This window comes from Micromesistius poutassou (assembly GCF_964030765.1).
Source record: "Micromesistius poutassou genome assembly, chromosome: 12".
NCBI lineage: Eukaryota > Metazoa > Chordata > Actinopteri > Gadiformes > Gadidae > Micromesistius > Micromesistius poutassou.
In genome coordinates, this window is record NC_140282.1 from 9246177 (window position 1) to 9270501 (window position 24325).

At 43.4% G+C, this 24325-nt stretch overlaps 5 protein-coding genes across 6 annotated transcripts; 2 read left to right on the top strand and 3 right to left on the bottom strand.

The window, feature by feature from the left end:
* Window positions 1–271: 271 nt before the first annotated feature.
* Window positions 272–5818, bottom strand: prc1b (protein regulator of cytokinesis 1b). 2 transcript variants are annotated; one of them, XM_084475777.1, is made up of 14 exons: window positions 5703–5818; window positions 5294–5426; window positions 4778–4900; window positions 4386–4619; window positions 4099–4269; window positions 3790–3939; window positions 3557–3704; window positions 3324–3460; window positions 2917–3012; window positions 2645–2791; window positions 2417–2527; window positions 2122–2238; window positions 1732–1834; window positions 272–1115 (listed from the first exon to the last, which is right to left on the bottom strand). In XM_084475777.1, the coding sequence occupies exons 1-14, from the start codon at window positions 5711–5713 to the stop codon at window positions 1093–1095; spliced, it is 1704 nt and encodes a 567-aa protein (XP_084331903.1). In that variant the 5' UTR covers window positions 5714–5818; the 3' UTR covers window positions 272–1092. The 2 variants fall into 2 exon arrangements, with proteins under 2 accessions (XP_084331903.1, XP_084331902.1); XM_084475776.1 differs by having other exon boundaries at window positions 1655–1834.
* Window positions 5819–6227: 409 nt separating this feature from the next.
* On the bottom strand, window positions 6228–11605 carry vps33b (VPS33B late endosome and lysosome associated). Its single transcript, XM_084476291.1, has 23 exons — window positions 11357–11605; window positions 10974–11054; window positions 10827–10888; window positions 10690–10739; window positions 10486–10553; window positions 10340–10385; window positions 10164–10258; window positions 9825–9929; window positions 9589–9679; window positions 9431–9508; window positions 8976–9049; window positions 8783–8869; window positions 8579–8669; window positions 8419–8493; window positions 8206–8270; window positions 8071–8125; window positions 7939–7985; window positions 7700–7832; window positions 7458–7531; window positions 7150–7251; window positions 6959–7034; window positions 6679–6798; window positions 6228–6491 (listed from the first exon to the last, which is right to left on the bottom strand). Exons 1-23 carry the CDS (start codon window positions 11450–11452, stop codon window positions 6412–6414), a joined length of 1851 nt encoding a protein of 616 aa, XP_084332417.1. The 5' UTR covers window positions 11453–11605; the 3' UTR covers window positions 6228–6411.
* Window positions 11606–11894: 289 nt separating this feature from the next.
* Window positions 11895–13138, top strand: hddc3 (HD domain containing 3). The gene is made up of 4 exons (XM_084476495.1): window positions 11895–12109; window positions 12222–12277; window positions 12444–12684; window positions 12866–13138. The coding sequence occupies exons 1-4, from the start codon at window positions 11998–12000 to the stop codon at window positions 12994–12996; spliced, it is 540 nt and encodes a 179-aa protein (XP_084332621.1). The 5' UTR covers window positions 11895–11997; the 3' UTR covers window positions 12997–13138.
* A 166-nt stretch (window positions 13139–13304) lies between these two features.
* Window positions 13305–17759, top strand: mfap1 (microfibril associated protein 1). Its single transcript, XM_084476682.1, has 8 exons — window positions 13305–13484; window positions 13999–14209; window positions 14624–14774; window positions 14869–15056; window positions 15505–15774; window positions 16236–16395; window positions 16664–16753; window positions 17144–17759. Exons 1-8 carry the CDS (start codon window positions 13403–13405, stop codon window positions 17321–17323), a joined length of 1332 nt encoding a protein of 443 aa, XP_084332808.1. The 5' UTR covers window positions 13305–13402; the 3' UTR covers window positions 17324–17759.
* A 4-nt stretch (window positions 17760–17763) lies between these two features.
* On the bottom strand, window positions 17764–19816 carry hypk (huntingtin interacting protein K). Its single transcript, XM_084476683.1, has 4 exons — window positions 19623–19816; window positions 19153–19208; window positions 18725–18776; window positions 17764–18277 (listed from the first exon to the last, which is right to left on the bottom strand). The coding sequence occupies exons 1-4, from the start codon at window positions 19782–19784 to the stop codon at window positions 18182–18184; spliced, it is 366 nt and encodes a 121-aa protein (XP_084332809.1). The 5' UTR covers window positions 19785–19816; the 3' UTR covers window positions 17764–18181.
* Between the last annotated feature and the right edge of the window lie 4509 nt (window positions 19817–24325).

Below are 24325 nucleotides of genomic sequence, written 5' to 3' on the forward strand. Positions count from 1 at the left end.
GCAGTCAAATTTATTCAAAGCGACTTAATTTGTCAGAAAATATTTTTTTAAATAGTGTAAAAAGCATTAGGTTTATGGATTGAATCTTTGAACAAATTAAATCCCTATTTTAAAACAATACAACAAACAAGGAGCAACGGATATAGAAGTAGTCATTGAAATGAACAGAAACTAATTAGTCGATAGGTTGTCATTGTCATCATTAATTATAAATATGTAGAACTTGATCAACACTCAAGTTCAGACTAGCTGGCATTTCAGTAATGCTAAATTTACACTAACAGCAACACCTTTTATTTAATTGAAGAATTACATTCTTTGTCTATTTCTTTACAATTCCTAGTTACAAAAAACCAATACATACAAATCCCACACTTCACAAGCTGTTTTATATAACCCTACACATTAGAACAGTAGCTTGTTAAAATGACAGGCAGAAGCAAATACAAGTCACAATATTTACAGCAGTATGTGAATGCACACATACATAGATACATACATATATAACATATATATATAAAACTTTAGGAACATGTGAATGCAAAATAGCATTATTGGACATAGAACTAAACTATGCAATATATAAAAGTGCAAAAATACAAAATATTTGGCCTGTGACCCTCAATTGCATATTAAAAAAGGAGTTCATGAGCCCACCCTTCCCATCCTTCAAATGTATGCTTGATAAGAAACAAAACAGTGTTTAGATACACCTGTCATACCTACTAATCTGCAACTCCTAGCTAAAATAGTGTTAATTAAAAAGGTACAATAGAATCATTTCCCACACTAGGGCAGTGATAATGTAGATGATTTTTCGGTAGTATATAGGCAAAACCCACAACGAAAGAATGAATATAGAACTCTGCAACGATTCCATGTGATGATGTTGACTAGGGATTTGTGAAAATTTGACAGAAGTTTTACATCTTTGCACCAAGATTAGGGTTTACTTAATTAACTTCATTCAGAAAATGAGAGTGAAAAGGTTGTTCAGCGACTGATAGGAATGGACATTAGTTCAATCTCAATCTGGAGGACGGTCAGAGGCGGGAGACAGTAGAGTTTATGACGTCTTGCTCACCCCTGGAGTTAGCGGTCTTGGAGAGGTCTCTCTGTGGAAAGACAAACAAAAATATATTACCATGTATAACGGAGGAAAGAAAGAATCAGCACAAGCCAGTGAGAAGTGTTTTTTGTTTGCCATTAAAACAGTGCCATATCTATCTACAGGTATGTGGTAAGGGTCAGTTAGTGGTTAAGTGGATTAAAAACTGCAAGGAAGAAAAAAAGCATCAAACAATATATCCACAGAGACCAAATCTACTTAAGAGAAATGCAAGCTTTTGGCAGATTCGATTAATGCCATGCAAAGTATTTAGGTTTAGAGTTGGCATCACACTGGTGGCTAGAAAGGCGCACACACCTTGCCTGAACAGATTCAGGGTTGACCAAGTCCTTCTAAAACATAAATGTACATTAGTACACCGTATAACACCAAATACACTACTGAGACGCCAACTATGTATGTGTAGATTCAATCTAGAGCCAATCAGAACCCCTCATTGCTTTGCATCAGGGACACAATATAACAGTGTACACTGCTGGATGGGCATTCCAAAACCGTTGTAGTGGGAAAAAAAAAGACAATTACCACAAAGTCTGAATAAGTGCTGGCAACAGAGGTTATGCTGGTGTTACGCTGTGGACTAGCGGGGGTCATCAACGCACCGCTCACAGGCGACGCCTTGACCTGCATTACGTTCTCCCGGTTCCACCGCTGAGGCCCAGCGTGGGGGGGTTTGCTGCGGCCTGGGGTTCGCGGTGCCAGGTTCTGACGTGTGCATGGAGAGAGAGATGATCAAACACAAGTATACAGGGAGAGGGAGAGAGATGATCAGACACAAGCAGACAGAGACAGAGAGAGATAGAGAGTGTCAGACACAAGCACATAGAATTCATTAGTGCATTTCAGTGAAGAATCCATAAAAAAAAGAACAGACTAAAGACATGGTTTGTTTCCATTACAAAACGAGCATCGACAAGAACGTCTCACTTGACCCCTCGTCGATAAAAAGCGTTGATGTGAAAATGCACTGTCGACCTTCGCGGGAAGCGTACCTTATTGGCTGACAGCGGAGGGCGGGACATAGCCGGTGAGCGACAGGTGGAGACACCGTAGACGGAGCGCGTCGTGCTGTTAGAGGTGGTGCTGGAGAGGCTGGAGGTAGCATTAAACTGGAAAACACATTCAAATGTTAATAGCGGCGTGGGTTAATGACATCACGACAGCCCATTAACCTCTCACTAACCTGTTAGTCTTAACACATGTAGGTCTCTCCCCCGATTCTGACTACTCAAAGCCAGGGAATGCGTATAAAAAAAATAAAATAAAAAAAACACACAGCGGCCTCACCTTCCGGGTTTTGTTGGCTGTCGGGGTGCCGAGCAAGCGTCTCTTGGTGGGCGTGCGTACCGCGGTACCGTACAGCATGTCCTCCTCCATCTGCTTGCTCTTCTTCAGTTGCTGTGGAACGTTAAACGGGAGTTACGGTTGCTTGCATTTCCACGTCCCCGGCAGAGTGTTCATTTTCCCCCCTTCTTGAAATCGTGTCTCACGGATAAAGTGCTATTATTTATTTACCCGTTCTTGTTTCTCGTTCTCCTTGTCCACGCGGTGCGTCTCCCACTGCTCCTCCACATACTGCATGAACTTCTGCCCGCTCACCAGGAACTCTCGGCCCTGCTCGCACTCCCACGCCTCAATCTCCGACGTCAGCTTCTTCTCGAGCTGTGGGGGGGAGGGGGGGGGAAAGGACACACACGGAGGCACGCCGGTTAATGCCGTGGTTGTGTCCCGCTGCAGATTGCAAACGGTCAGGTGTCACTGTTGAGCGTGGACCGTCGTCTCCTTACCTTGGGGAGACTTTTGGACAACTCGGTTCTCTGCTTCTCCTCTTTGAGGAGATTTCCGCCCCGGTTTGTGAACCGCGTGGGATCTGTGGCTTTTTTCTGGGAATGAAAAGACAAAACAGATGGTATATAAAAAAACATTGTTACTTTTTTCCAGCCTTGCACAAGAATGGGCCCAATGCTATATTATTTATACTATTATTTTGAGATTTTCCAACACAAAACTCACTTAATAGGGTTAACCAATGAGAATTGAGTACTTATGGTTAAATTAATTAGCGTGGAAAGAAAAAGGCAAAGACATGCATTTACTAGCTACAGTGTTTAAACATGAGTACACTAACTTCTGCCATTGCTGTGAAACGGGTTGAGCAGCATTTCTCTGGAAATATTTGAAAGAGTGTAATCACCTCCAGGTCTTGGAAGAGTCTCCAGCTCTCTTCCCACTGGTGAACGCCCTCAAACAGCACCTTGTGGTCTTCATAGTGCTGCCTCAGTCGCTGGATCTCTGCATCGTGGAGACACAGCAGCTCCTCAGTAAAATCCTCTGAAATAAAAATACACAGGGACCGGGTTTAGAATTTCTTCCGACACTTCTAATTTATGATGCTGTAACAAGAACTACAAACGTGGATCCACTCACCTCTGTAATATGGTACAAACTCCTGTCGCTGGTCCATGCTCAGGAAGCACTTTGCCCAAAACACAGCGATCTCAGAGCGGATGGCTTCGGTCACGTTGCGCATGTTTAACAGCTTGAGCTCCTCCAGGCGCTGGGCCTCGGCTTGTAGCTGATAGGGAGGGAGATGACATGAGCCGGGCCGGGTTTGAAAACACACAAGGGGGCAATTCCTACACTGGTGCCTTATCACTCACCACGTCCAGATTCCGTTTCTTGGACATGACCATGTGCGGGGAGAAGGCCTCGCGCTCCTCCTGGGAGACCTGCAGGCGGTCCCACAGCCTCTGGATCCTCTCCCTGTGAGCCTCGCACAGGGCCTCGTTCTCAGCCCGGCGCTCCTCCAGCTGCGGCACGGCAACGACAGAATGCAAAGCTAAGCACCCTTTGCTTTAAGCAAAGCTAAGCACCCTTTGCTTCAACGCAGATCAGATATTTCTAGGTCATGTCCCAAGTGTTCTCTCTCTAGAGGATTATTAAACGTTGCACTCATAATAAATTCTCACCTGACAGAGGAGCAGCTTGAGAGAGGTTATGTTGTCTCTGGACAGGCAGAAGGCCTCATCATCCTCGCACACAATGTCCTTTTCAAAGCTGGTCTCAGGAACCTGATCCAGGTCGTCCATGCACAGGATGATCTGTCTCTTGATGTCCACAAACTCAGCGTGCCGCCTCCCCTGAAAAGATATCCATCAAGATATGAAAACATTGCTGCCATCAATATCTTTCTTGACATTGTCAAAAAGTAAAATAAATAAAAGGTTAATTATAACCAAAGTTGAGTTCCTCCCACCTTCTCAGCCATCTGGCTGGATACGTGTTCCCGGAAGTTCTCCAGCTGTTCCAGGGAGGGGACAGAGTCTTCGTCGACGCCGTATGGCATGGAGCACAGGATGTCACAGAGGTCCTGGTCCTGCTCCATCAAGGCCTTCAGCTGCTGCATCCGCTGGTTCTTCTCCATCACCAGCACCTCCACGCGCGTGCGGATGTTCTTCTCCTGCTGGAGCATAGTGCTGCCGGCCTCTTCCTGAACACACCAGGACCAACAAGTGGTTCACTTTAGATTGTCAGATTTGTAACCTATTTGTAACCTATTTGTAACCTAACAGCCATTGACTATATGAGCCAATAGGTCTCTCATCAGCAGTCCTGAACTTATTGGTGAGATGTTTATGTTGTGCCAACCTCAAATCTGGGTAATTGAAGTTCCAAGCAGAGTTTTTCCATTTCGTTGCGGCATGTTTCAATGCTGGCCATAAGTCTCTTTTTCAGAGCCTCCTCCTCAGCAACCATCATATCCAGTAAACTCTATAGTGGCGGAAACAATACCAGCAAATTTAACAGAAATATATCACACACAAAATACATGAATCACACCATGAACATGTCATTGTATTTTCTATGTTTAGCTATGATGTGCATTGGTACAAACTTTTATAAAACAGCTTTGCAGGGCCTTATTGGCATTGCGTGTTAAAGTTTCGATAGGCGTGTCAACAATCAACGCAGTTAATGCTGAACGACCACTCCCAGATCAGATAGTATGGACAGGCCAATGTGGGTTTCGACTTAAAAGCAAGCAATAGGAATAACAAACACAGTTGATCAAGTTGAACTAATATAACAACCACACAGAGTAGAAATGTGCATTTTCGTGCATTTCAGCCACGATGAATCCCAAGGACTTAAGAGAACAATCACCTTGATGTGATTCTTGACGACATTGGTCCTCTGCAGCCTCTGCTCCTCGGAGATGCCGATCTCCTCCCAGATGTCCTTCAGGTGGTGCAGGGCTTTATTCAAGCAGGTCACCGACTCCGCAGCGAGCACCTCACTGCAGAGGGGCACCCCGAAACATGATCACAACATCAAACATGACTATCTCCTGACTCATTCATGATTTTAGAGAACTACATATACCAATATTTGAATATACAAATGATTGCTTGAGTCTGTGTTTATTTGGCACTGAATACACCGATATGCAGCTAGGCTAACTCAGCATGGCTAACAAGTGCGAACTAACGCCCCGTTGTTTAATGTGTTTACAACTAAAACCATGGTTGGAAATTAAATCACTTTATATCTTGTAAGCGTTATATAACGTTACCTCTTTCTCATCGTTGATTCCCAGGTTTTGAATGGTTGTCAAAGACTACAAAAACTTTAACGCAGCGCCGTCCGCTAACCGTCAACCTCGAAGCAGCAACGTCCACCCAGTGTCCCTGAGATTCAAAACACGCGTGTGAACGCAGGCTGCGCTCTCATTGGCTAGCTTTTGGCTGCGTGCGCAGCTCGTTGGTATCGCTCTGCAGACGTCTGCCTAGACTCCGCCCCTCATTACAGTGTTGGTGTATAAAATGAGGTCACCAATTGTTTTGGGTGTGGTTTGCTGATGGAAATAGTCAATTATTTGGGGTTTCGATAACATCTCTGACGCGTTTTTGTATTTTTGAATGAACAACTTCAATGCAAAAATAAATGCTTGAAAAAATAAATGAATGATTGAAGAAGTGTATAGCTTTATGCTTACGCCACAACATTTTAAAACGGTATGGAAAGATACTTATTTTTTGGAAGACACCAGTCCAAGTAAATAACGTGGACATAAAACATATTAAAACATTTATTCACATTCAGTTCATAGTATCCTTTTTTTTACATCAATCCAAGAGTGCGCCTCAGAAACAATAAGTCCATTCAGTAATGCCAGCGGTCTCGCGTGTTTCACATCCTTTACAGCAGCAGGAATGTCTTGTTTCTGTCCATGATGCAATGCAATGGCAGAGTGTGTCCTAAAATAGTCCAGCTGTCAGGACTCATACATGGTTATCCAACAACGCCTCGATGAGTCTGGCACTGTTTGTGATGGCTGTCGTAACAATGATGAACTTATAGCCTAAAAAGAAAAGAGAAAAATATATAGTTCATCGTGTTATTAGATTTCGTTCCTGCCGGTCACATTTTAAAGCAATAACATGATTAATCAATGCTGTATTATGGCTGATAAGGGAGTGCAACCAACCATCTCATCAATGTCACCATCACAAAAATCACTTTATTATTGAAAATGTGGTCCATTCTACCTTTCTCTTTGCCAAGGAACCGTAGGGCCGAGATCTCGGAGAAGGTGCACCCCCCGAGGAACATGACCAGGATGGTCCTCTGAGTGTCGCTCCTCGCCTTCCCGTCCGCCTCACTGCAGCCTGAACAGAGACAAGCATCTTCTGGTATCAGTGACATTCACACATTTAAACGCGCTGTGTTCAATTGTAAATGTAGAGACATGTCAACGATGTATGCCAGGAACAGATATATAGTTCTATAATAATAAATAATAGTATCGCTAAAGTTATGTCCACTAACCTGAGGCTGCAAATTCATGGCCATTGAGTAACCTGGTGACTTCTTCCAAGCCTGTCCATCCATCTCGCTCCAAAACCTAAAGACACAACCAGACACAATGGAGCATTGTGAAATCTCACCCGCCTGTTGCTCACATTTCCTCCGTACTCCCATGCACTGCAGTGGAGCAGTGGTTAGGCCGGTGGACCCACCTGTTCAATGAGTTTACAGCTGAGCGGGATGTAAGCACCGCTGAAGATGTAGGCCATGTCTTTGGGAACACGCAAGTCGTATTCCTCATCCGATTTGGGCACCTTTACAGCAAATGGTCAAAGGGAAAGAATAGCCTCAAGTTAAAGAAATGACTATTGTTTTTTAGCAACAAATCCACGCTGTACATGTTTTCACTAAGGGTATAGGTGTTACACAGCAGTAGGATGTTTGGCTTGAGAGTTTGACTGACATTTTCAACCAAATCAAGACATCATGGGGGTTGAACTGAATGGCCAGATTGACCTACCAAGTTTAGTCTCCTACTCAAGGCTCGGAAATGGCTCTTCTTCGCCAAAGAAGAAAAGGCGTCAGTCAGCTTTCCTAAAAAGACCAAAAAATGTAATGTATACTGTATGTGTACTGTATGTGTACATGTGTGTGAATGACAATATAACAGAGAATCGCTGATATGGACTATTATTGAGAGTTATGAAGAACATTATTTCAGCAGGGGAGAATGATACAGCATCGTGTCATTTTAGGTTTCACCTGCAGTTCTGTCGTTAACCAGCTTGCCGACTTTGCTCTCCATGGCGGTCAGCGTCTCCCCGGTTGGCTGCTCCACCAGAACCCCCAGCTGCTTCAGGTTGGCAAAGGTCGGAAGGTGGTCCACGCCATAACTCTGTCCAGGCCAACCAGGAATAAACAACATTAATTCACCAAGTTCCACCCGACTATGGTTATTATCCTTATGATCACCATACTGTTAATGTTTTATTAAGGTTTACCTGTAGGTATTGTGCCTTCATTGATTTGTAGTCTTTGGTGAGTAGACCTATGACCATACACAAGGAGTCATTGTTACTGCAGCATTGGGAGGAATTTAATTAGCATGTTGGCTGCGTGTCAAGAAGACTCACCGTTTTCCGTGAGAGACAGGAGACAGAGGAGTCGCAGGCTCTCTATCATGGAGCACTGAAGGAAGGACAATGAATGAATACCGGGAGTTTTCTGTTGAGCTGTTACTACTATGCATGAGTGTATCTGGGACTCACTTGTCTGTTGATGTGCTCCTCTATGAAGGTAATACATTCCCGGATGTCAAACCCCTCCAGTAGGGCTGTCACGGTTATGGAGAAAGACACTTGTTTCAATATACAAGGATGGATTATGTTATACTCTAATAATGTTTTTTCAATATTGTACGTCCATCTTATAATAATATAAAATCATAGTTTTTTTTATCCAGTGCACGGAAGCCATCTTACAGTGTTCGGTTTTCAACAGCTCCTGGAATTCCTGCTTTGTCTTCTTCTTCATCATTGATTCACTGGCACCGATATCTGTAATGAATGATGTTGTTGATTACTCAAAGAAGAATAGTAACAATTTGAAAATGAAAACAACTCATCACAATGCAAGACTCACGTAAACTCAACAGCCGATGCTCTTGTTTTAAGCCTTTGAGTTCCTCTGAGACAAATGTCTTTATCTGTTGTATGTCCATACCACTTCTTTTCTGAAGGATAACATTAAGAACACAGGATTTTTTTTTTAGTTAACTCTGGTGAGCTCTGGTGGTTAATAGAAGCTTCCAGAATGTGCTGCACATGATGCACATTCTTCACCCACATCGTATGCAGTCTGAAGATTTCTGGCTTTCTGACTGAGAAACCCGAAAACGTTGGAGAAATGCTCATTCCGGATTTGGTTGAACACCTGAGGTAGATTGGACAGGGAAAAATGTTAGCTTGGCACTTTGGTATTAATCTTTAAGAATAATGTTTCTTCCCAAATACTGCAGTTGAACTTTGTTAAATCCTACCTTATCTTGTGAGTTAAGCATTACTTTTAAACTTTTGTCAGAGGATGTAACTTCCGGACCAAACTCCACACACCCTGCAGAATAAATATTCAAGTCACAGGGTTGACATTCAGTCGCAAACAAGATGGGGACTAATGATATATGTTCTTATAGGGAGAACAATCTCTACTAAAGCACATGATCTACAGCAATACAATGTAATGTAGTGTGCAGTGATAACATAAATAGAATATAGAATAAATCATTTTTAATAGTAAATAACAGTCCACTCGATTGAACATGAATACTTTCTGGTTGATAACTGCCCATAGTCTCCCAAGTTTTATTTTATCTTTCATTTTGAGCTATAAAAACACGATGTAAATATCTTAAAAGATTCAACCCTTGAATAAACTAACTCTGAAAGGGAGCCATCAAGCTAAACACCGATACACGTGACTTGAGGTTCTACGTACCGCATTTGATTTTAAAGATGTCATCCACTAATCCTTCATAGACCACCTGGGAACACATGGGAGTGACGTAGTCTACATCTGGAATGGAAAGAATGAACAGTCAGACCAAATAGGCAAACCGTCATCTGCCACATTGTAGGGAAATCTCTGCTTCTCACCTCTATCAATAAGAAAAACACTTCCAATCTCCCCATCGCGACCCTTCTGTTCTCCCTCCTCTACCTGCTCCCGCCACGACTCATACGCCATCTGGTGCCATCCAACATAAAAAACACAAGACTTTCATACACATTTCATACACACAAAAGTGACATTAGCCTCGTTGGAGACTGCCGTTTTCAAAGACATAGATTCACACATGGGTGTCGCCACCATTAGAGACCAGTGATCCCACCTTGGAACAGCGGCCAATCCCGTAGACCTTAGAGAAGGGGCCATAGAGGGAGTGGAGTAGGTGCAGTGCACTGCCAGCCGTCCGCACCCAGCGCTGGTTCCCTTCCTAGGATTGACACACAAGGCATGTGTGGGTACTTTGGACTTTGCATTATTGAAATTGAATGTGGAAAGTGGCATAAACAAAAACATTTTAAATTATTGTCGAAATCCATGGGGTGGTGGGGATTAAATAAATCTTAATAAACTATATATTTTGGCATGCAAAATTGTCTATCATACCAGAAGTAAACATTAGACTTATTTATACTTCATTCATATGACAGTTTGAGATCAATACCAGGAAATAGTCTCGAAAGAACTCTGGGAGTTCCAGGCTGATGATGTCGTCATCCAATGGGAGGAGATGGAATGCCCACTCATCAGTCGTCACATCTGAGAGAAAGAAACAAAATTGTAGATAGATATATTCTAGGAATAACAGGCAAAGACACCAATACACAAGATGTTACCTACCTCCGAAGATTCCCTGCTCCTCCAATACGTTGTCACATGCATAGAACTGGAATGAATCAGTATAAATGTGTTAATGTTTCTCATGCCTCAGGAATCTGGAAGAAGGCACTAGCAATGTAAGCAGGATATAGGGCATAGGGTTTCACCTTCTGAGGGGTAAATATTAACTTGTATCTTCGGAATTTCCCATTAGCTTTGTCTGCATTCACCACATCTAGTAAAAAAAAAAAAAGGAAAAAAGCAGGGACTTCAAATTATTGATTATAATTGTGTAATAACAGCCATATTGCCATTAGGTGTTCCTTTATAAAGAAACGCCAGGCTTTTGCAGAATTGTATTGTTTACATACCACAAATCCACTTCACGGAATGTAGTCTTGGACGTATCAGAAAACACAACCTAAAGAGAGATTTGAACAAGTTCACATTGTAATGTCAGCTATGTATCTACAATACAAGCTGGGCTGTAAGACGGCGCTGTACTTACTGATCTGAAGTGCTCACAATCGGCTTATGTTCAACTTTGTAGAGTTTGTCCACTTCATGTTGCTTTGGAACAAAGCACAAACAGGAATGGAAATGAGATTAAGCACACAACCAACCTGTTAACTAAATGCATAGGTAGTTAATGTACCTTAAGCGTAGAGACATTGGCAATGCGATCAAGAGGGCTCATTAAGTCTGCATCAATGAAGAGGTCCTTCCTTCCAGGTAGCTGTTAAATTAAGATCAGAGGAAATGAAATGCAAGCTTCAATGTGTAGCCTACAGAAAATAAATATGACTCAAAACCCTGATATTATAGTTAACATAAGGTGTGATATATATAGCTTATTATTGATTAATTAAATTTCTGGGTCCTCCTGGCAATAGTCAATATCTAATGATAGTTCAATCCACAGTGTGGAGGGTTAAGTGGCTGGGATTACCACCAGCAGCCCCCGACAATGGTGACATTACCATTTATTTTAAAGCATGTGTCAAAATCAGTTCAACAGTTCAGCTAAATCAGACCCACCTGTTCCAGTAGATAGATCAGCTGGTCCCTGGCCAGTCTCTTGAGCAAAGAGAAGTCTGGGAGCTCTGGGGAGTCTCGTCTGATGCTGTGAGCCATGGGGATGAGAGACAGGGGGGGCAAGCAGCCGTCTGTCCGTCCTTTACCCGTAAACCCGTAAACTCTTCTAATGTCATGTGGGGACAATAGATCGCTACATGCATGTTGTTTCTTATTTACTGACAGTCTAACAATAAGATCGATGACATAAAAAGGCAGTGACCATGTATTGACAGCCCAGGTTAAGCGCTGACGTTGCCTAACCTGACAGCTGCAAATAGATGATAGACATGCATCTTATAAAACGATGATAGGCGATTTATAAATAACAATAATAATGCCACGTATGCACTGGTAAAATTCAAAGACAATGTCATATGGTCAATAATAAACAACACAATTTGATCAGGGTTAGGCTAGCTACCTTCTTCCGTGGTGGGGACGGATGGAACTAGGTACTCAAAGAGCGTGTTTCACTCCGGACGGATTCAGGGGGGACACCTTTAGGATATAGTCGCTGAGGAGGAGAAGTGAAACTACCAAACACCAAAGAATCGACTCTGAAAAAGGACTTAGAACTAGACAATTAAATCACGCTGCTCACGATGAATTCCAGTACGACTGTGTTATTGGAAACGGTCAATTTTGCGGCAGAAAAGCACCGCAGTCAACGGCGTAAAGATGTAGAAGGAACCCCTTATATCAACCATCCCATAGGTCGGTCCTGTGCTGTCAGCCTTTCAGCTTATGAAATTTTTTATTAAATGTTCTTCTGTGTGTTGATATGGACCTGCCATCTGCTTAAAGTGGTCTGCCTTTTTTTCCAAAGGAGTTGCAAGAATCCTCAGCCATGAAGGGGGCATTGTTGACATTGAGGCGTTGCAAGTGAGTTGGCAGTATTTATTGTAAAATTAAATATATGAAGTCTAGTCTGTATAGGCAAATTAAAAAAAAACGATCCATGTATCGCATAATTACTGTTGACTCATTGGGTTTAAAAATTCCTTAAACAAATAACCAATACCCCCTTATGTATATTTTCCCATTGCAGGCAGCTCTACTCCATGATACTGTGGAGGACACAGACACAAGCATAGCAGAACTGGAGCTAACCTTTGGACCAACCGTGGCTCGCATTGTCCAAGAAGTGACAGACGACAAGACCCTCCCCAAACACGAGAGGAAACGTCTACAAGTGGAGCACGCCCCCCACTGCAGTCACCAGGCCAAACTGGTCAAACTGGCTGACAAACTGTACAACCTGAGAGACCTTAATCGCTGCACACCTACAGGTGGCCCTTTTGTTTTGTGGTCCATTGTGTTTTGCTGCTATCTGCTACTGCTATTGTGCTGTTTCTACTATTCTTGTATTGGTTTTCCTAACAAGACACTTGTTTTTGTTTTTAGATCAATTAAATCACTATGTTTAGTAAATGAGTCATTGAACTGATAAAATGCCTCGTGCGTTTTCAGGTTGGACTGCGGAGAGAGTCCAGGAATACTTCCTTTGGAGCTCGCTGGTGATCAGAGGACTGAAAGGAACCCATCCAGCCATTGAAGAGAAACTTGAAGTGCTTTTTAGGCAGAGGGGAATTCAGCTCTGAAAAAATCCCTATTGGAACATTTGTGGAAAAATAAAATGTTGTACATGAAGTAATTTCAAAAGAATAAACGAACAATACATATTTAACAGTACACACAGTGTAAATAAGAATGATAAAACCATAATAAAGGCTTTATACAAACTCTGAATCATTCATGAACATGTATTATTTTTAGTATTCCATTTTTACATTATTAGTTTAGTATTTTAGTTTTAGTAATTGCAAAGGAACTGAAACCACTACATAGCGATCCAGTCGGACACACATCACTTCCGGTCCGCTCTTCTCCCCAGCGGTTAGACTTCCGGTCGCGTCGAGGATCTCATATCTAGGAGCGAGGATTGTAAAGGATATAGCCGACTAGGTGTTTATTTCTGTTTTGTTTGGTCTATTAACTCGGGCCACCATGTCTGGACGCGAGGCCCTCAACATGAAGCTGCCGCCGATCCAGTCCACGGCCGGAGCCGTGCCGATCCGCAATGAGAAAGGTGAGAATGTCTGCTATCAGATTAGCAACATGGCTAGCGGTGCAACAATAACAGTATGGCCTAGTAGTGTCGCATTGACCGTTTTAGACGGGACAGGACAAGAGGATATTGTATTATTATGCATATTATATTAATGTTTATGTGTAAACGCGTGTTCAGTTACTACTCAGTCATTAAGTATTAAGTATATCATTAGGTATAACACAGAGCTTCATCAATACCAACCCATATAAAATAGTATATATAAAATAGTATATATAAAATATAAAATAGAGTATTAAATATACACGATTTTCCTCAAAAATATCAAATTAGATCAAATTAGTTGCAAAATATAAAAAGTATGCCACATGTCAATCTGTTTGCTGTCAATAGAGCATCTCCTCTTAACGCGTTGCCATTACCTTCTCCGAAGTGACGTCACCGTTGATGCTCTGATTCAAGTTTAACTCATAGTTAAGTTTTCCTAATTTTAACCTCATGTTATTGTGACTCCCTTTACACTCAACAACAGGTGAGATCTCCATGGAGAAGGTGAAGGTGAAGCGGTATGTCTCCGGTAAGCGTCCCGACTACGCTCCGATGGAGTCGTCGGACGAGGAGGAAGAGGACTTCCAGTTTGTGAAGAAAGGGAAGGACGCTGAGCCGGAGCTGGAGGAGGAGGAGGTGTCGGACCCTCGCCTCAAACGTCTGCTGAACCGAGTGTCTGAGGACGTGGAGGAGAGGTACGTTTTTCTCGTTGGTCGCGCCCGTCTCAAGCAGGCTTAGAGCTGGACTAGTCATCCAGAATGTGTGTTTACTATAGTTACGCTTTATAATGCAATGAATCATCCTGAAATGCAGGAGGTTTTTAAAAAGTCAGTGCACAGTATCTATAAAAAATAAACCAGTATATTAAATAAACATGATTTTCGTTGCAAAATGGAAGTTTGCCACATGTCCATCTTTTCTTCTAACGACCCTGTCTCAACTGTACTGTCAAATAGCCATAGTTTACATCTGTCCATCAGTATCTCTGGTGGAAAATAATACAGTGCTTCATACCAACCGAACTGAACCCTCTAAAACCGGCACCATCTGATAACCACACACTGGTCTTGCTATTACCATTTCTCATTTGGGCTCATGTCTTCCTCTAGGCTGGCGAGACACAGACAGATTGCGGAGCCCGAGCTGATCGCCGAGAGCAGTGAGGACTCGGACGAGGGCACCTGGCACCCGGAGCGGGAGGAGAGCAGCGAGGAGGAGGAAGAGGAGGAGGAAGAAGAGGAAGAAGAAGTTGACGATGAGGTTCGGATGACTTAAAAAAAAAAATTGTGTTTGAGCCAAAACTAATATTGTCTGCTCTGTGAGAATCAACTCTGTGGATGTGATTCCTACACAGGAAATCGAGAGGCGGCGACAGATGATGCGCCAGAGGGCTGAGGAGCGGAAGAACGAAGACATGGAGATCATGGAGGTGGAGGAGGAGGGGAAGTCGGGGGAGGAGGCCGAGTCGGAGTCGGAATACGAGGAATACACGGACAGCGAGGACGAGGCGGAGCCGCGGCTGAAGCCCGTCTTCATAAGGAAGTGAGTGAAATCCGGCCGTGTTCAACGACAAGGGAGCAGGTGTTGTACCACCAGCTACGGTGTTCCGGCTGATCAGTTAGAAAATAAACCACATGCGGCATGTGACTCAGGAGGTAGACTGGGTTGAATGGTAACCGGAAGGTTGCTAGTTCCCCAGTTCCTCCTAGCTCCTCCTAGAGTGTCACGGTGTCCCTTAGCGAGACGCCTCACCCTGACTGCTCCCGACGAGCTGGCTGTCGCCTTGCATGGTTGACACCGCCGTCGGTGTGTGAATGTGTGCATGAACGGGTGAATGTTAAGCAATATTCTCCAGCGCTATGAGTGGCCACTGGTTAGAAAAGCGCGGTATAGATGCAGTCCATTTACTATTTACATAATTTATGAACAACTCAAATAACCGTCTCCACACATTATCAAATCGAGCTGCTCTGGTTCCCGTGTGCCACAGGAAGGACCGGGTGACGGTGGTGGAGCGCGAGGTGGAGGAGCTGAAGGTGAAGGAGCTGGAGGCGGAGGCCAAGAAGCAGGTGGAGGAGCGGCGGCGCTACACGCTGAAGATCGTGGAGGAGGAGGCCAAGAAAGAGTTTGAGGAGAACCGGCGCACGCTGGCCGCGCTGGACGCCCTGGACACGGACGGGGAGAACGAGGAGGAGGAGTACGAGTCCTGGAAGGTCCGCGAGCTGAAGCGCATCAAGAGGGACCGCGAGGCCAGAGAAGCGTGAGTCCCAGAGGGGTTGATGATGATGATGATGATGACGACGACATTCGTTCAGTGGAGATACAGCGAGCAACATTATTTTAAAAGTCGACACAAATGTAACTGGAGAACATTCGTGTTCTAATGTCTAACAATTCTCCCGAACGGGCAGTCAAGGACTGTTTTAATATTTTGTAGCTAGACTATGGTAAGTGTCCAGAAAGTATTGGCTAAAGACCGATACTGGATTATTACCTTGATGGCGTAAAACTGTAAGGGCGTGTTTACGTGGATGGGCTCTGTTTAGAGGTGCAACCCATGACCGTAGAGGATTTATAAAGAGTTGGTTACGTTAATGAATCTACTCCATTTCTTAAGATTTCATATCGTAAACACATAAGCAGATACCAATTTATCTGTGATAAGCCAATATATCAGTCGGGGCTCTAGTACTGACATTGTGTTCTCTTGTTTGCTCCTAGCATGGAGAAGGACAAGGCGGAGATCGAGAGGTTCCACAACCTCACGGAGGAGGAGCGCAGAGCAGAGCTGCGGAACAGCGGCAAAGTCATCACCAACAAGGCGTCCAAGGGCAAATACAAGTTCCTGCAGAAGTATTACCACAGGGGAGCCTTCTTCATGGTGAGTGCTTTATTGTGCACTGGTAGGCAATTATAAATGTGTTTTTTGCTCTGTAAATATACTAGTACAGTTGCAGAACTAGTAAACTGCATTTCGGCTCTTCATCGAGACCACATATGTTTCAATGTCTTTGTAGGTATAGTGAAGAGGGAATTCAATTCCAGGTTCCCTTTTGTCTTTCTGTTCTTTTGGGTAATAGCTAAATATTTCTGTGGCTAATGGCTCAAGCGGTGACTGTACATTAAACCTGAATGTGATGTTCCTCTAGGATGACGAGCAGGACGTGTTCAAGAGAGACTTCAGCGCTCCTACTTTGGAGGACCACTTCAACAAAACCATCCTTCCCAAAGTCATGCAGGTCAGACCCATGTTCTCCTTCTACATTTACATTTAGGGCATTTAGCAGACGCTTCTATCCAAAGCGCCTTACAATAAGTACAATTGTCAGAAGAAATAGAAAAGACAACATATTGCTGACAGTACAGTAAAGATGTTCAGAGAAACAAGTGCCAAGCACTAACAATTGCTAGGTTGACCCATTCCCCGTACACAATAAAGATAGCTAGGATAAGATGCTACATGATGCCAAGTACTATTTTTAATTGCCAGGCCGTACATAAAATAAGTGCGTACATTAAGTGCCAGAACGGGATGGTCCTTCTCCCTTACTCTCAGCATGCTGTTCACATGACGCACCAGTAGCTCATCCACAACTGCTGCTGAAATATCTGTTTTTTTTCTTCGTCAGGTCAAAAACTTTGGCCGATCCGGACGCACAAAGTACACCCATCTGGTGGACCAGGACACCACGTCGTTCGACTCGGCCTGGGCCCAGGAGAGTGCTCAGAACACCAAGTTCTTCAAGCAGAAGGCGGCCGGGGTGAGGGACGTGTTCGACAAGCCCACGGTGAAGAAGAGGAAGGCGTAAAGCCGCACGGCCACAGACGCCCGTCTCACCAGGCCACATTTCTAAAGACTTTGAGGGATAATTTTGGTCCCTATAATCGTGTCCTTCTCGGATGCGACAGAACAGCATTTTTTTTATTTTTTGTTTCTGCACTCTGGTTGGAGGATGAGTCTATCGACATCTTGACTGTTTGTGTATGGATTATTTCTCAAGAGATTTAGGTTAAACCATTATCAGATATGGTTGGTTTAAGTTGAATGATAATACCCAAGGAATCGTGCTTTTAGTGGCTCTTTAACTTTTCATTTTGATCCGTGCTCAAAATTGTCCAAGGGCCAATGTCAATTTGTACAGTGTTCTGGCTTGCATTGACTTCAAATATCCACTTTTTCAATATATTTTGATTTAAGTGTGGTGTTGATATATAATTGTTAATAAAATCCATTGAGGAATCTCAGATCGAAGCTTTTAGAATATAAATTATTTTATTGCCTATTTGGAGTGTGCAAGATTTTTCACCCAACCATTTTATGCCCACGTAACAGGATTTGTTGCACAGGTATATATAATGTCATGGGTTTAAACGTTTCTTGAAACCTTTAGTATGTCCAGTCATAAGTGGATCAGACCCATTGGTCTGAAATTCAAAATGAGCCTTAAGCTCGGCATTAATGGACTGGATTTGGGTGATACGCATTCATTCATGGTCACTGGTTGGCTTATTATAAGAACAAGAAAAAACTAGGCTAACCAAATGGGACATTTTATTAAAATAAAAAAAGCTTGGTGATGAGAATGTCAACAGTTGTCGGGCCAGTTTACGAGGTCAACATGGGTCAGGTGTGAAGGTTATGTGATGAAGGTATAACAGTCCAATCCTCAGTTTGTCAGCGCCACCAGAGCCTCCACCACGTTCCCCATGTGTTCCCTGAGACTGCGCTCCGCCACGCCCCTGGAAATCTCCATCTCCGACATCTGTGGATCATCACAAATCATAGGAACCAAATCAGTACACCTTCAAGATAAAGCTTACATACATGAGTGTATATATAACTATACCAATGTAATGTAAACAATCCCTCAAAATGAACCATGAAACATGGCTACAAATAAATCCTGACTTGAGTAGCCATGTTTGGCTACACTTGCGCCATAGTCTTAATTGTCATAACTACTGCAGAAACGCTTTGAAGAGTGTGCTCAGAACGGGCTGATTGCTTGGCCTCCCGCATGGCTGCTTGCAGCTTTCTCAAGAACCTCTCACCCACACAACTTCACACGTGACCCAGCACTTCCATGGGTCCTTAGCACTACACCCTCCATGTGTGAAGACGATTGGATGAATCAGTGATGGATGAATGACAGATTCCATTGCAGAGCACAACCGAATACTGCAGGGTGTTGAAGTGTTTGGGAACTTACAATAAGTTCTACATCTTCTCTCTTGATCGTGACTTTGGCCAATTCTCTTTCTCTGAAATGACAAAGCATGAGTTAGTACCTGGCTTTGATTTGAGAACAATACAAGTATGGAGCATAGTACCAGCAGCAAATAATTGAGCATCATAATAGGTCACTGTATGGACGGCATGTGTCTATTTATTACATGAAAGTCTGCATTCATAACATAACTTGACACATAACTAACGTGTGTGTGTGTGTGTGTCTAACATTTTAAATTAATGAAGCCTGGCACCAGGGTTCCCGTTTAGCAGTTGATTTGTTAATTAAACCTACCTATAATCACATTTAGGTTGTAATAAAAACGGCGATGCAGCATTTATTGCTCTAATATAATATACATACAAATATACACATCTCAACATCTGTTCCAAATCACGTCCACCCACCTCTCCTGTTTGGCTTTCTGTTCTCGCGATCTTCTGTCGCCAATCACAGACATGGCCTGAAACAGTCAGAAAGAGTTCCACAGTCACAGCAACGTCTGACAGCTGTCAATCAAAACCTCTGAAAAGACACAGCAAGACCACTACATATTTGTTTAACACGTTAACATGCATGAGTTCATATCGAGCCCCGCAGAGCTCCCTAGCCGGTGTGTGTGTGTGTGTGTGTGTGTGTTCTGCCAATCTATGCTACCCATCAAATCGTGCTACCTAGTGGTTCTGCGCATGCGTATGCCGACAATATTGATCCGTGGTGTAGTGGTGTAAAAATGCACATACTCTACCCCTGAAATCACCAATATCGTAGAACAACTAGGCGGCACGATCTGATAGGTAGCGGAGATGCGCAGAACACCGGCGTTAAACCGGCTAGGACCACATGCTCGCTAGCTGAGGCTAGCCCCCCTCCTCACCGTCTCCAGGTCCGAGCTGGAGATCTCCTTCTCCTCCGCGTAGTCCGTGACCCGCTCCAGGTCCGCGGCACCGCTGTCATGCTTGCGGGGCTTCTCCACCGGCTTCCCAGTGCAGTTCTCCTCGGCCTCCAGGTCCAAATCAACGTCGCCTTCGGCTGCCATGTTAGCTCCGTTACTTGGGGGAAGAATGAGAAGTCGGAAGAGAAACGATGTAGCACCGGATGTTGAGGCGGCGTCAAGAGAAAGACCGGAAGTAAACACGTGGTCTTTTTTTTAATTATTTATGTTTAATTTAACCACAATTAAAAGATTAATTCAAATGTTATATTTTCTATCGCAATGACCATGCAACCAAAACTAATAAGGATATACATTTGCTGTCTTAACAAGGTATTTTTTTTTAAATAAAGACAACAAAACTTGTATAAAACATGTAACAAAGTAAGTAACAAACAACAATTCAAGGTGGTCCTTTGACAAAAACGTTAAATATTTTTTAAATGAGATTATTTTAACATGTTATTAATGTTTTAAATCTTTAACTTGGTTGATACTCATAATTTGTATGAATGTATAATATATTTGGTAATTACTAAGTACAGTACCAAAATAAAATGGAGTGAAAAACTCAAACAAAACCTGTTTTGACATCTATTAAATCGCTGTACAATCAATCAGTCCTCATTTTGGGTAGGATGGTCTTCCAGTGTTTGGCTCCCAAAAGTTCCCAGCATCAAGCACCATGGTTTTCGTTTTACAGACATCCTTGAGAAAAATCTGTTGAATCTAGGTCTGCTCTTATCCATCCAATCCAATATCCATCTAAAGACAACCATACTGTACTGTAGGTTGCTTTAGATAAAAGTGTCTGCTAAATTGCAAACAAATAGGCTACCTTGTACAATGTCGAACACATATCTCGTTAGATTAGTAATTGAAATGAAAGTAACAGAAATGTAATAATCCAGTATACGGGACACAGATTATATATGGGTTCAGGGTCAATGATTTATTTGTAGATTTGAGATTGTATTGCTCTCCACATGCACAGCCTTCGTTGTACAAGTCAACCGCCGCGAAAGATCAAACCGTGTCTCCCTGAATTCACTGGTCGTCTGGCAGTAGCGCAATCCACCTATGCTAATCTGCTTAAAGGCATAATCAAGCTAGGTGTTTTCAGTCACACGAAGGTCTAAAATCACACCTGCTGCCTCTCACCCTCCAACCAAGCATGTGCAGCTCCGCCAGCGTGGGACGATGTCTGGTTGACCCAGTCACACAGCGATGGCCTCAGGGCCGGTCGGACACCACTTCAACCCCTTCATTTTGCTCTACGACTGATAACTGATGACGCTCTGTGAACTTTTGGAATTACCATTGAGTGTCTATGGGAAGTGATGTCTTGCCACTGTCTTGGGGCCCAGGTAAGACGCAGATACGCATTGTAGTGTCCTCGGTCTTTGTGATGTATGTGGAGATGTTATAGGAGAGGGCAGGTTTTCCTATGGGTGAGGGGATAGTTTTTTTATTTTTATAAAAAAATAATCTGAAAACAAAAGCGGTGTGTCACTCGATAAAGCGTAGTGCAACTCTGAGGTCATACTGTTAACATTTGTTTCATCCTTTATTTATTCAAGCCTTCAATGTCAAAAGTTTACTTTGGAAGTAGGCTACGTGGCAACCGTTATTTTCCCAACATAATTAATCCAGAACAAGTGTGACAGAAGTGACAGAAGTTTTAATATGCCCGTGTGAGTGATTTGCTACTGATCAGAGAATAATGTATAGCGTGCAATGCCACTGTCACGAATTATTAAACAGCGTTTCCATGGCATGTCAATGTTTTTACCTCGTAGCTATGTGAGTCATTTACAAACACAGTTTTCCCCCTATCTAGCAAGTTGTGATCTATGGATAAAACTTTTTTTTAAGTGTGATTCAACCTCGCTTTTGCAATGTGTTAAGAAAAGATAAGCCTGTGTGATTAATTAAATATCTTAACATGGGTGTGTGTGTGTGTGTGTGTGTGTGTGTGTGTGTGTGTGTGTGTGTGTGTGTGTGTGTGTGTGTGTGTGTGCGTGTGCGTGTGTGTGTGCGTGTGTGCGTCAGTGTGGGCAGCTGAGCTTGGATTGGTTCCAACTGTTATTCCACAAACCTATTGAAACCATAGATTAAGCACTTTCACTCAAGCGTTAATTTGCATCCCCTAATTTGCTTTTGTTTATTCATCTCAGGCGCTCTCCCCCTTCTCCCACAATGCAACAGCAATTATCTGAGAGTGAAGGGGCCCCCAGGAATGCTGGGCAGCATCTCTCTGGGTGAGCTGGGGGGGGGGGGGGGGCTGGACCACTGAGAGGGAGATGCTTGTCTGTGGGACTAATTGGTTTGTAAGTGTTTACAGGACCAATCCATCCATCATAAATGAGTGTTGGAGGTTTTAGATCTGTATGACACTCAGTTGTCCAAGTCTTGGAATATAGAGGCAAATTTTTGATTGGAAGATTCATTTTTGTCTGCATTGAAGCCTGTTTTTCTGGGGGGAATTTAAACCAACTGGTCTACCAAGATATAATGAATGACAAGAATAGTAGTGATTTAAAGGAAGGGAAACAGTTGTCTGGCCTGGACTTTTATGGGCTTTTGCCTGAAAAAATTGCCCCCCCCAACAACAACAAAAGAACACAGTTTTACATTCAGTTCATTTGAGTCATAATTATCCATTCATCATTATTATCAAGCATTCACCAAAGTTTGAATGGAAAAACAACGGACAAACCAGAGCCTTTCTCTGGACGGGCTGATTGTGTCCACAACATTGTAGTGAGTAAGCTTTGTGTGCACGTGATGTCAGGACAGGAAGGGGCATGGATCCAGGGTGCTCAGGTCAGGATGAACTGAGGTCATTCATTACTCATTTAAAAGTGCCACGTTTAGATCTACTTTCAGGGAGGCAAAATATGTTCAAGTCAGTACATATCTATCCTTTCCTGTAACAAAAAATTATATTTATATATATATATATATATAATGTGGTATTTATGTTATTGGGATTTATGTTAACTCTGCCTAGTTACATTATGATGGATAAAACAGGTCATTGAATGGTACTATGGCCTGGACAATGTATTTATTTGAAAGTTGTTGGCATTAGTCACGGTAATAGGCTCTTCAGCTAAAATCTGATATTGTTTTGTTTTGAGACAAGAGTCTAATATCGCATTCAAGTTACTTGAATACTTTTAAGTCAAAACCTCTTTTATGACGTTAAGCCACACTAACTTCTCAAAATAAGTTACAGTCAGACATATATTGATTACGGTATTAGTAGCCGCAGTTATAGAGATATTGGCAGATACATTTTACATCATGCTGGCCTTCAGGCTCTCTCATGCTGTACTCATGGTCACTGCAGTTCTAATACATAATGCCTCTCTGACCAGCACAAGGACAAGGGAACGCCCATGAGCTCGCATGGTGCTGGCTCTCAATCCTCAACATGTTGACCCTCCATCATCCCGCTCAGCATGTCCTGAGCTACCCCCATAGAGGTTAGCAGTAGTGTGTGTGTGAGAGAGAGAGAGATGGGGGGGGGGGGGGGAGAGAGAGAGAGAGAGAGAGAGAGAGAGAGAGAGAGAGAGAGAGAGAGAGAGAGAGAGAGAGAGAGACGTGTCAGCTACAGAGAGAATTACAGAGAGATATGGTCAGGTAGAGCATGAGATTGAGATATGAGAAAGAGAAAGAGAGGGGGAGAGAGAGAGAGGGGGGATTGGAAGAGAGAGAGAGGAGACGGGGGTGAGAGAAAGAGTTTCTGTAAGAGAGAGGCAAAGAAGGATATAGAAAGAGATATAGACATCAGATAGAGAGAGAGAAGGACGTGTGAGTTACAGAGAGAATGATAGAGAGACATGTCAGTTAGAGAATGAGATTGAGACATGGGAAAGAGAGAGAGACATCCTACAGCATGGCTGCAGGACTGAAGGTGACCCTGGCTGCAGATGATGGCTGAACAATGACCGGATTATCCTTACGCACCACCCCCCACACCCCCCCTCCACGCTATCTAATCTGACACAGCCCTTCCCACCCACGCACTCGGCTCACCGAGCGGCACACATTTCTGATAAAATGATTGGGTTTGATCTGTTTCCATGTGGTTCACGCTCATTAGGACGTCAGCTCAATATTGAGATGCTGTGTCATTCGTTAAACCCAAAATCGACACCGGTATCTGATGACCGGTGAGCAGTGAACTCCACCGCAGACAGACGTGCCGCTAATCGGTGACATTCTGGGTTGCCATGATAAACACTTCTTGGTAGGATTATAGATGCCGGCTCTATAATCACAGGTCCGTAAACAGGGTTTTTTTAAGCACCGTACGGATGGCACGTATAGTGTCAGGTATCATCTGCCAATCACAGTGGGCTAAACCCTTCATTTATTAACTCTGGATTACACAGACGCATTAGCCCACCCTTTCGGTGGTCCTACTGTGTGGTGGGGTCTACCTCCACCAGGGTCCTGCAGGGGCAAGCAGTGAGGCCCTGGGGGACGGGACGGGGACGGGACGGGGACGCGACGGGGAAGACAGATGGTACCAGTGCCTCTTTCTACCTCCACCACTTCCTCCCACTTCCCACTCCTTGCCTATCCCTCCCTCCTTCCCTCCCTCCCTCCCTCCCTCAGCGATCCGGCCTAATCTG

Coding starts and splice junctions, on each gene's coding strand:
- mfap1 (XM_084476682.1), top strand. CDS start 13,403: ATGTCTGGACGCGAGGCCCTCAACATGAAGCTGCCGCCGATCCAGTCC. Junction 14,210..14,623: donor TCTGAGGACGTGGAGGAGAG/GTACGTTTTTCT, acceptor GTCTTCCTCTAG/GCTGGCGAGACACAGACAGA. Junction 16,396..16,663: donor ACAGGGGAGCCTTCTTCATG/GTGAGTGCTTTA, acceptor ATGTTCCTCTAG/GATGACGAGCAGGACGTGTT.
- prc1b (XM_084475776.1), bottom strand. Junction 4,620..4,777: donor TTCAATTACCCAGATTTGAG/GTTGGCACAACA, acceptor TGGTGTGTTCAG/GAAGAGGCCGGCAGCACTAT. Junction 3,705..3,789: donor AGAAACGGAATCTGGACGTG/GTGAGTGATAAG, acceptor CCTCCCTATCAG/CTACAAGCCGAGGCCCAGCG.
- hddc3 (XM_084476495.1), top strand. CDS start 11,998: ATGAATTCCAGTACGACTGTGTTATTGGAAACGGTCAATTTTGCGGCA. Junction 12,278..12,443: donor TTGACATTGAGGCGTTGCAA/GTGAGTTGGCAG, acceptor TTCCCATTGCAG/GCAGCTCTACTCCATGATAC. Junction 12,685..12,865: donor TAATCGCTGCACACCTACAG/GTGGCCCTTTTG, acceptor GTGCGTTTTCAG/GTTGGACTGCGGAGAGAGTC.
- vps33b (XM_084476291.1), bottom strand. CDS start 11,452: ATGGCTCACAGCATCAGACGAGACTCCCCAGAGCTCCCAGACTTCTCT. Junction 10,386..10,485: donor TAATATTTACCCCTCAGAAG/GTGAAACCCTAT, acceptor GATTCATTCCAG/TTCTATGCATGTGACAACGT. Junction 9,509..9,588: donor TGTTTTTCTTATTGATAGAG/GTGAGAAGCAGA, acceptor TTTCCATTCCAG/ATGTAGACTACGTCACTCCC.
- hypk (XM_084476683.1), bottom strand. CDS start 19,784: ATGGCAGCCGAAGGCGACGTTGATTTGGACCTGGAGGCCGAGGAGAAC. Junction 19,209..19,622: donor CCAGCTCGGACCTGGAGACG/GTGAGGAGGGGG, acceptor TGACTGTTTCAG/GCCATGTCTGTGATTGGCGA. Junction 18,278..18,724: donor GAGAAGATGTAGAACTTATT/GTAAGTTCCCAA, acceptor GATGATCCACAG/ATGTCGGAGATGGAGATTTC.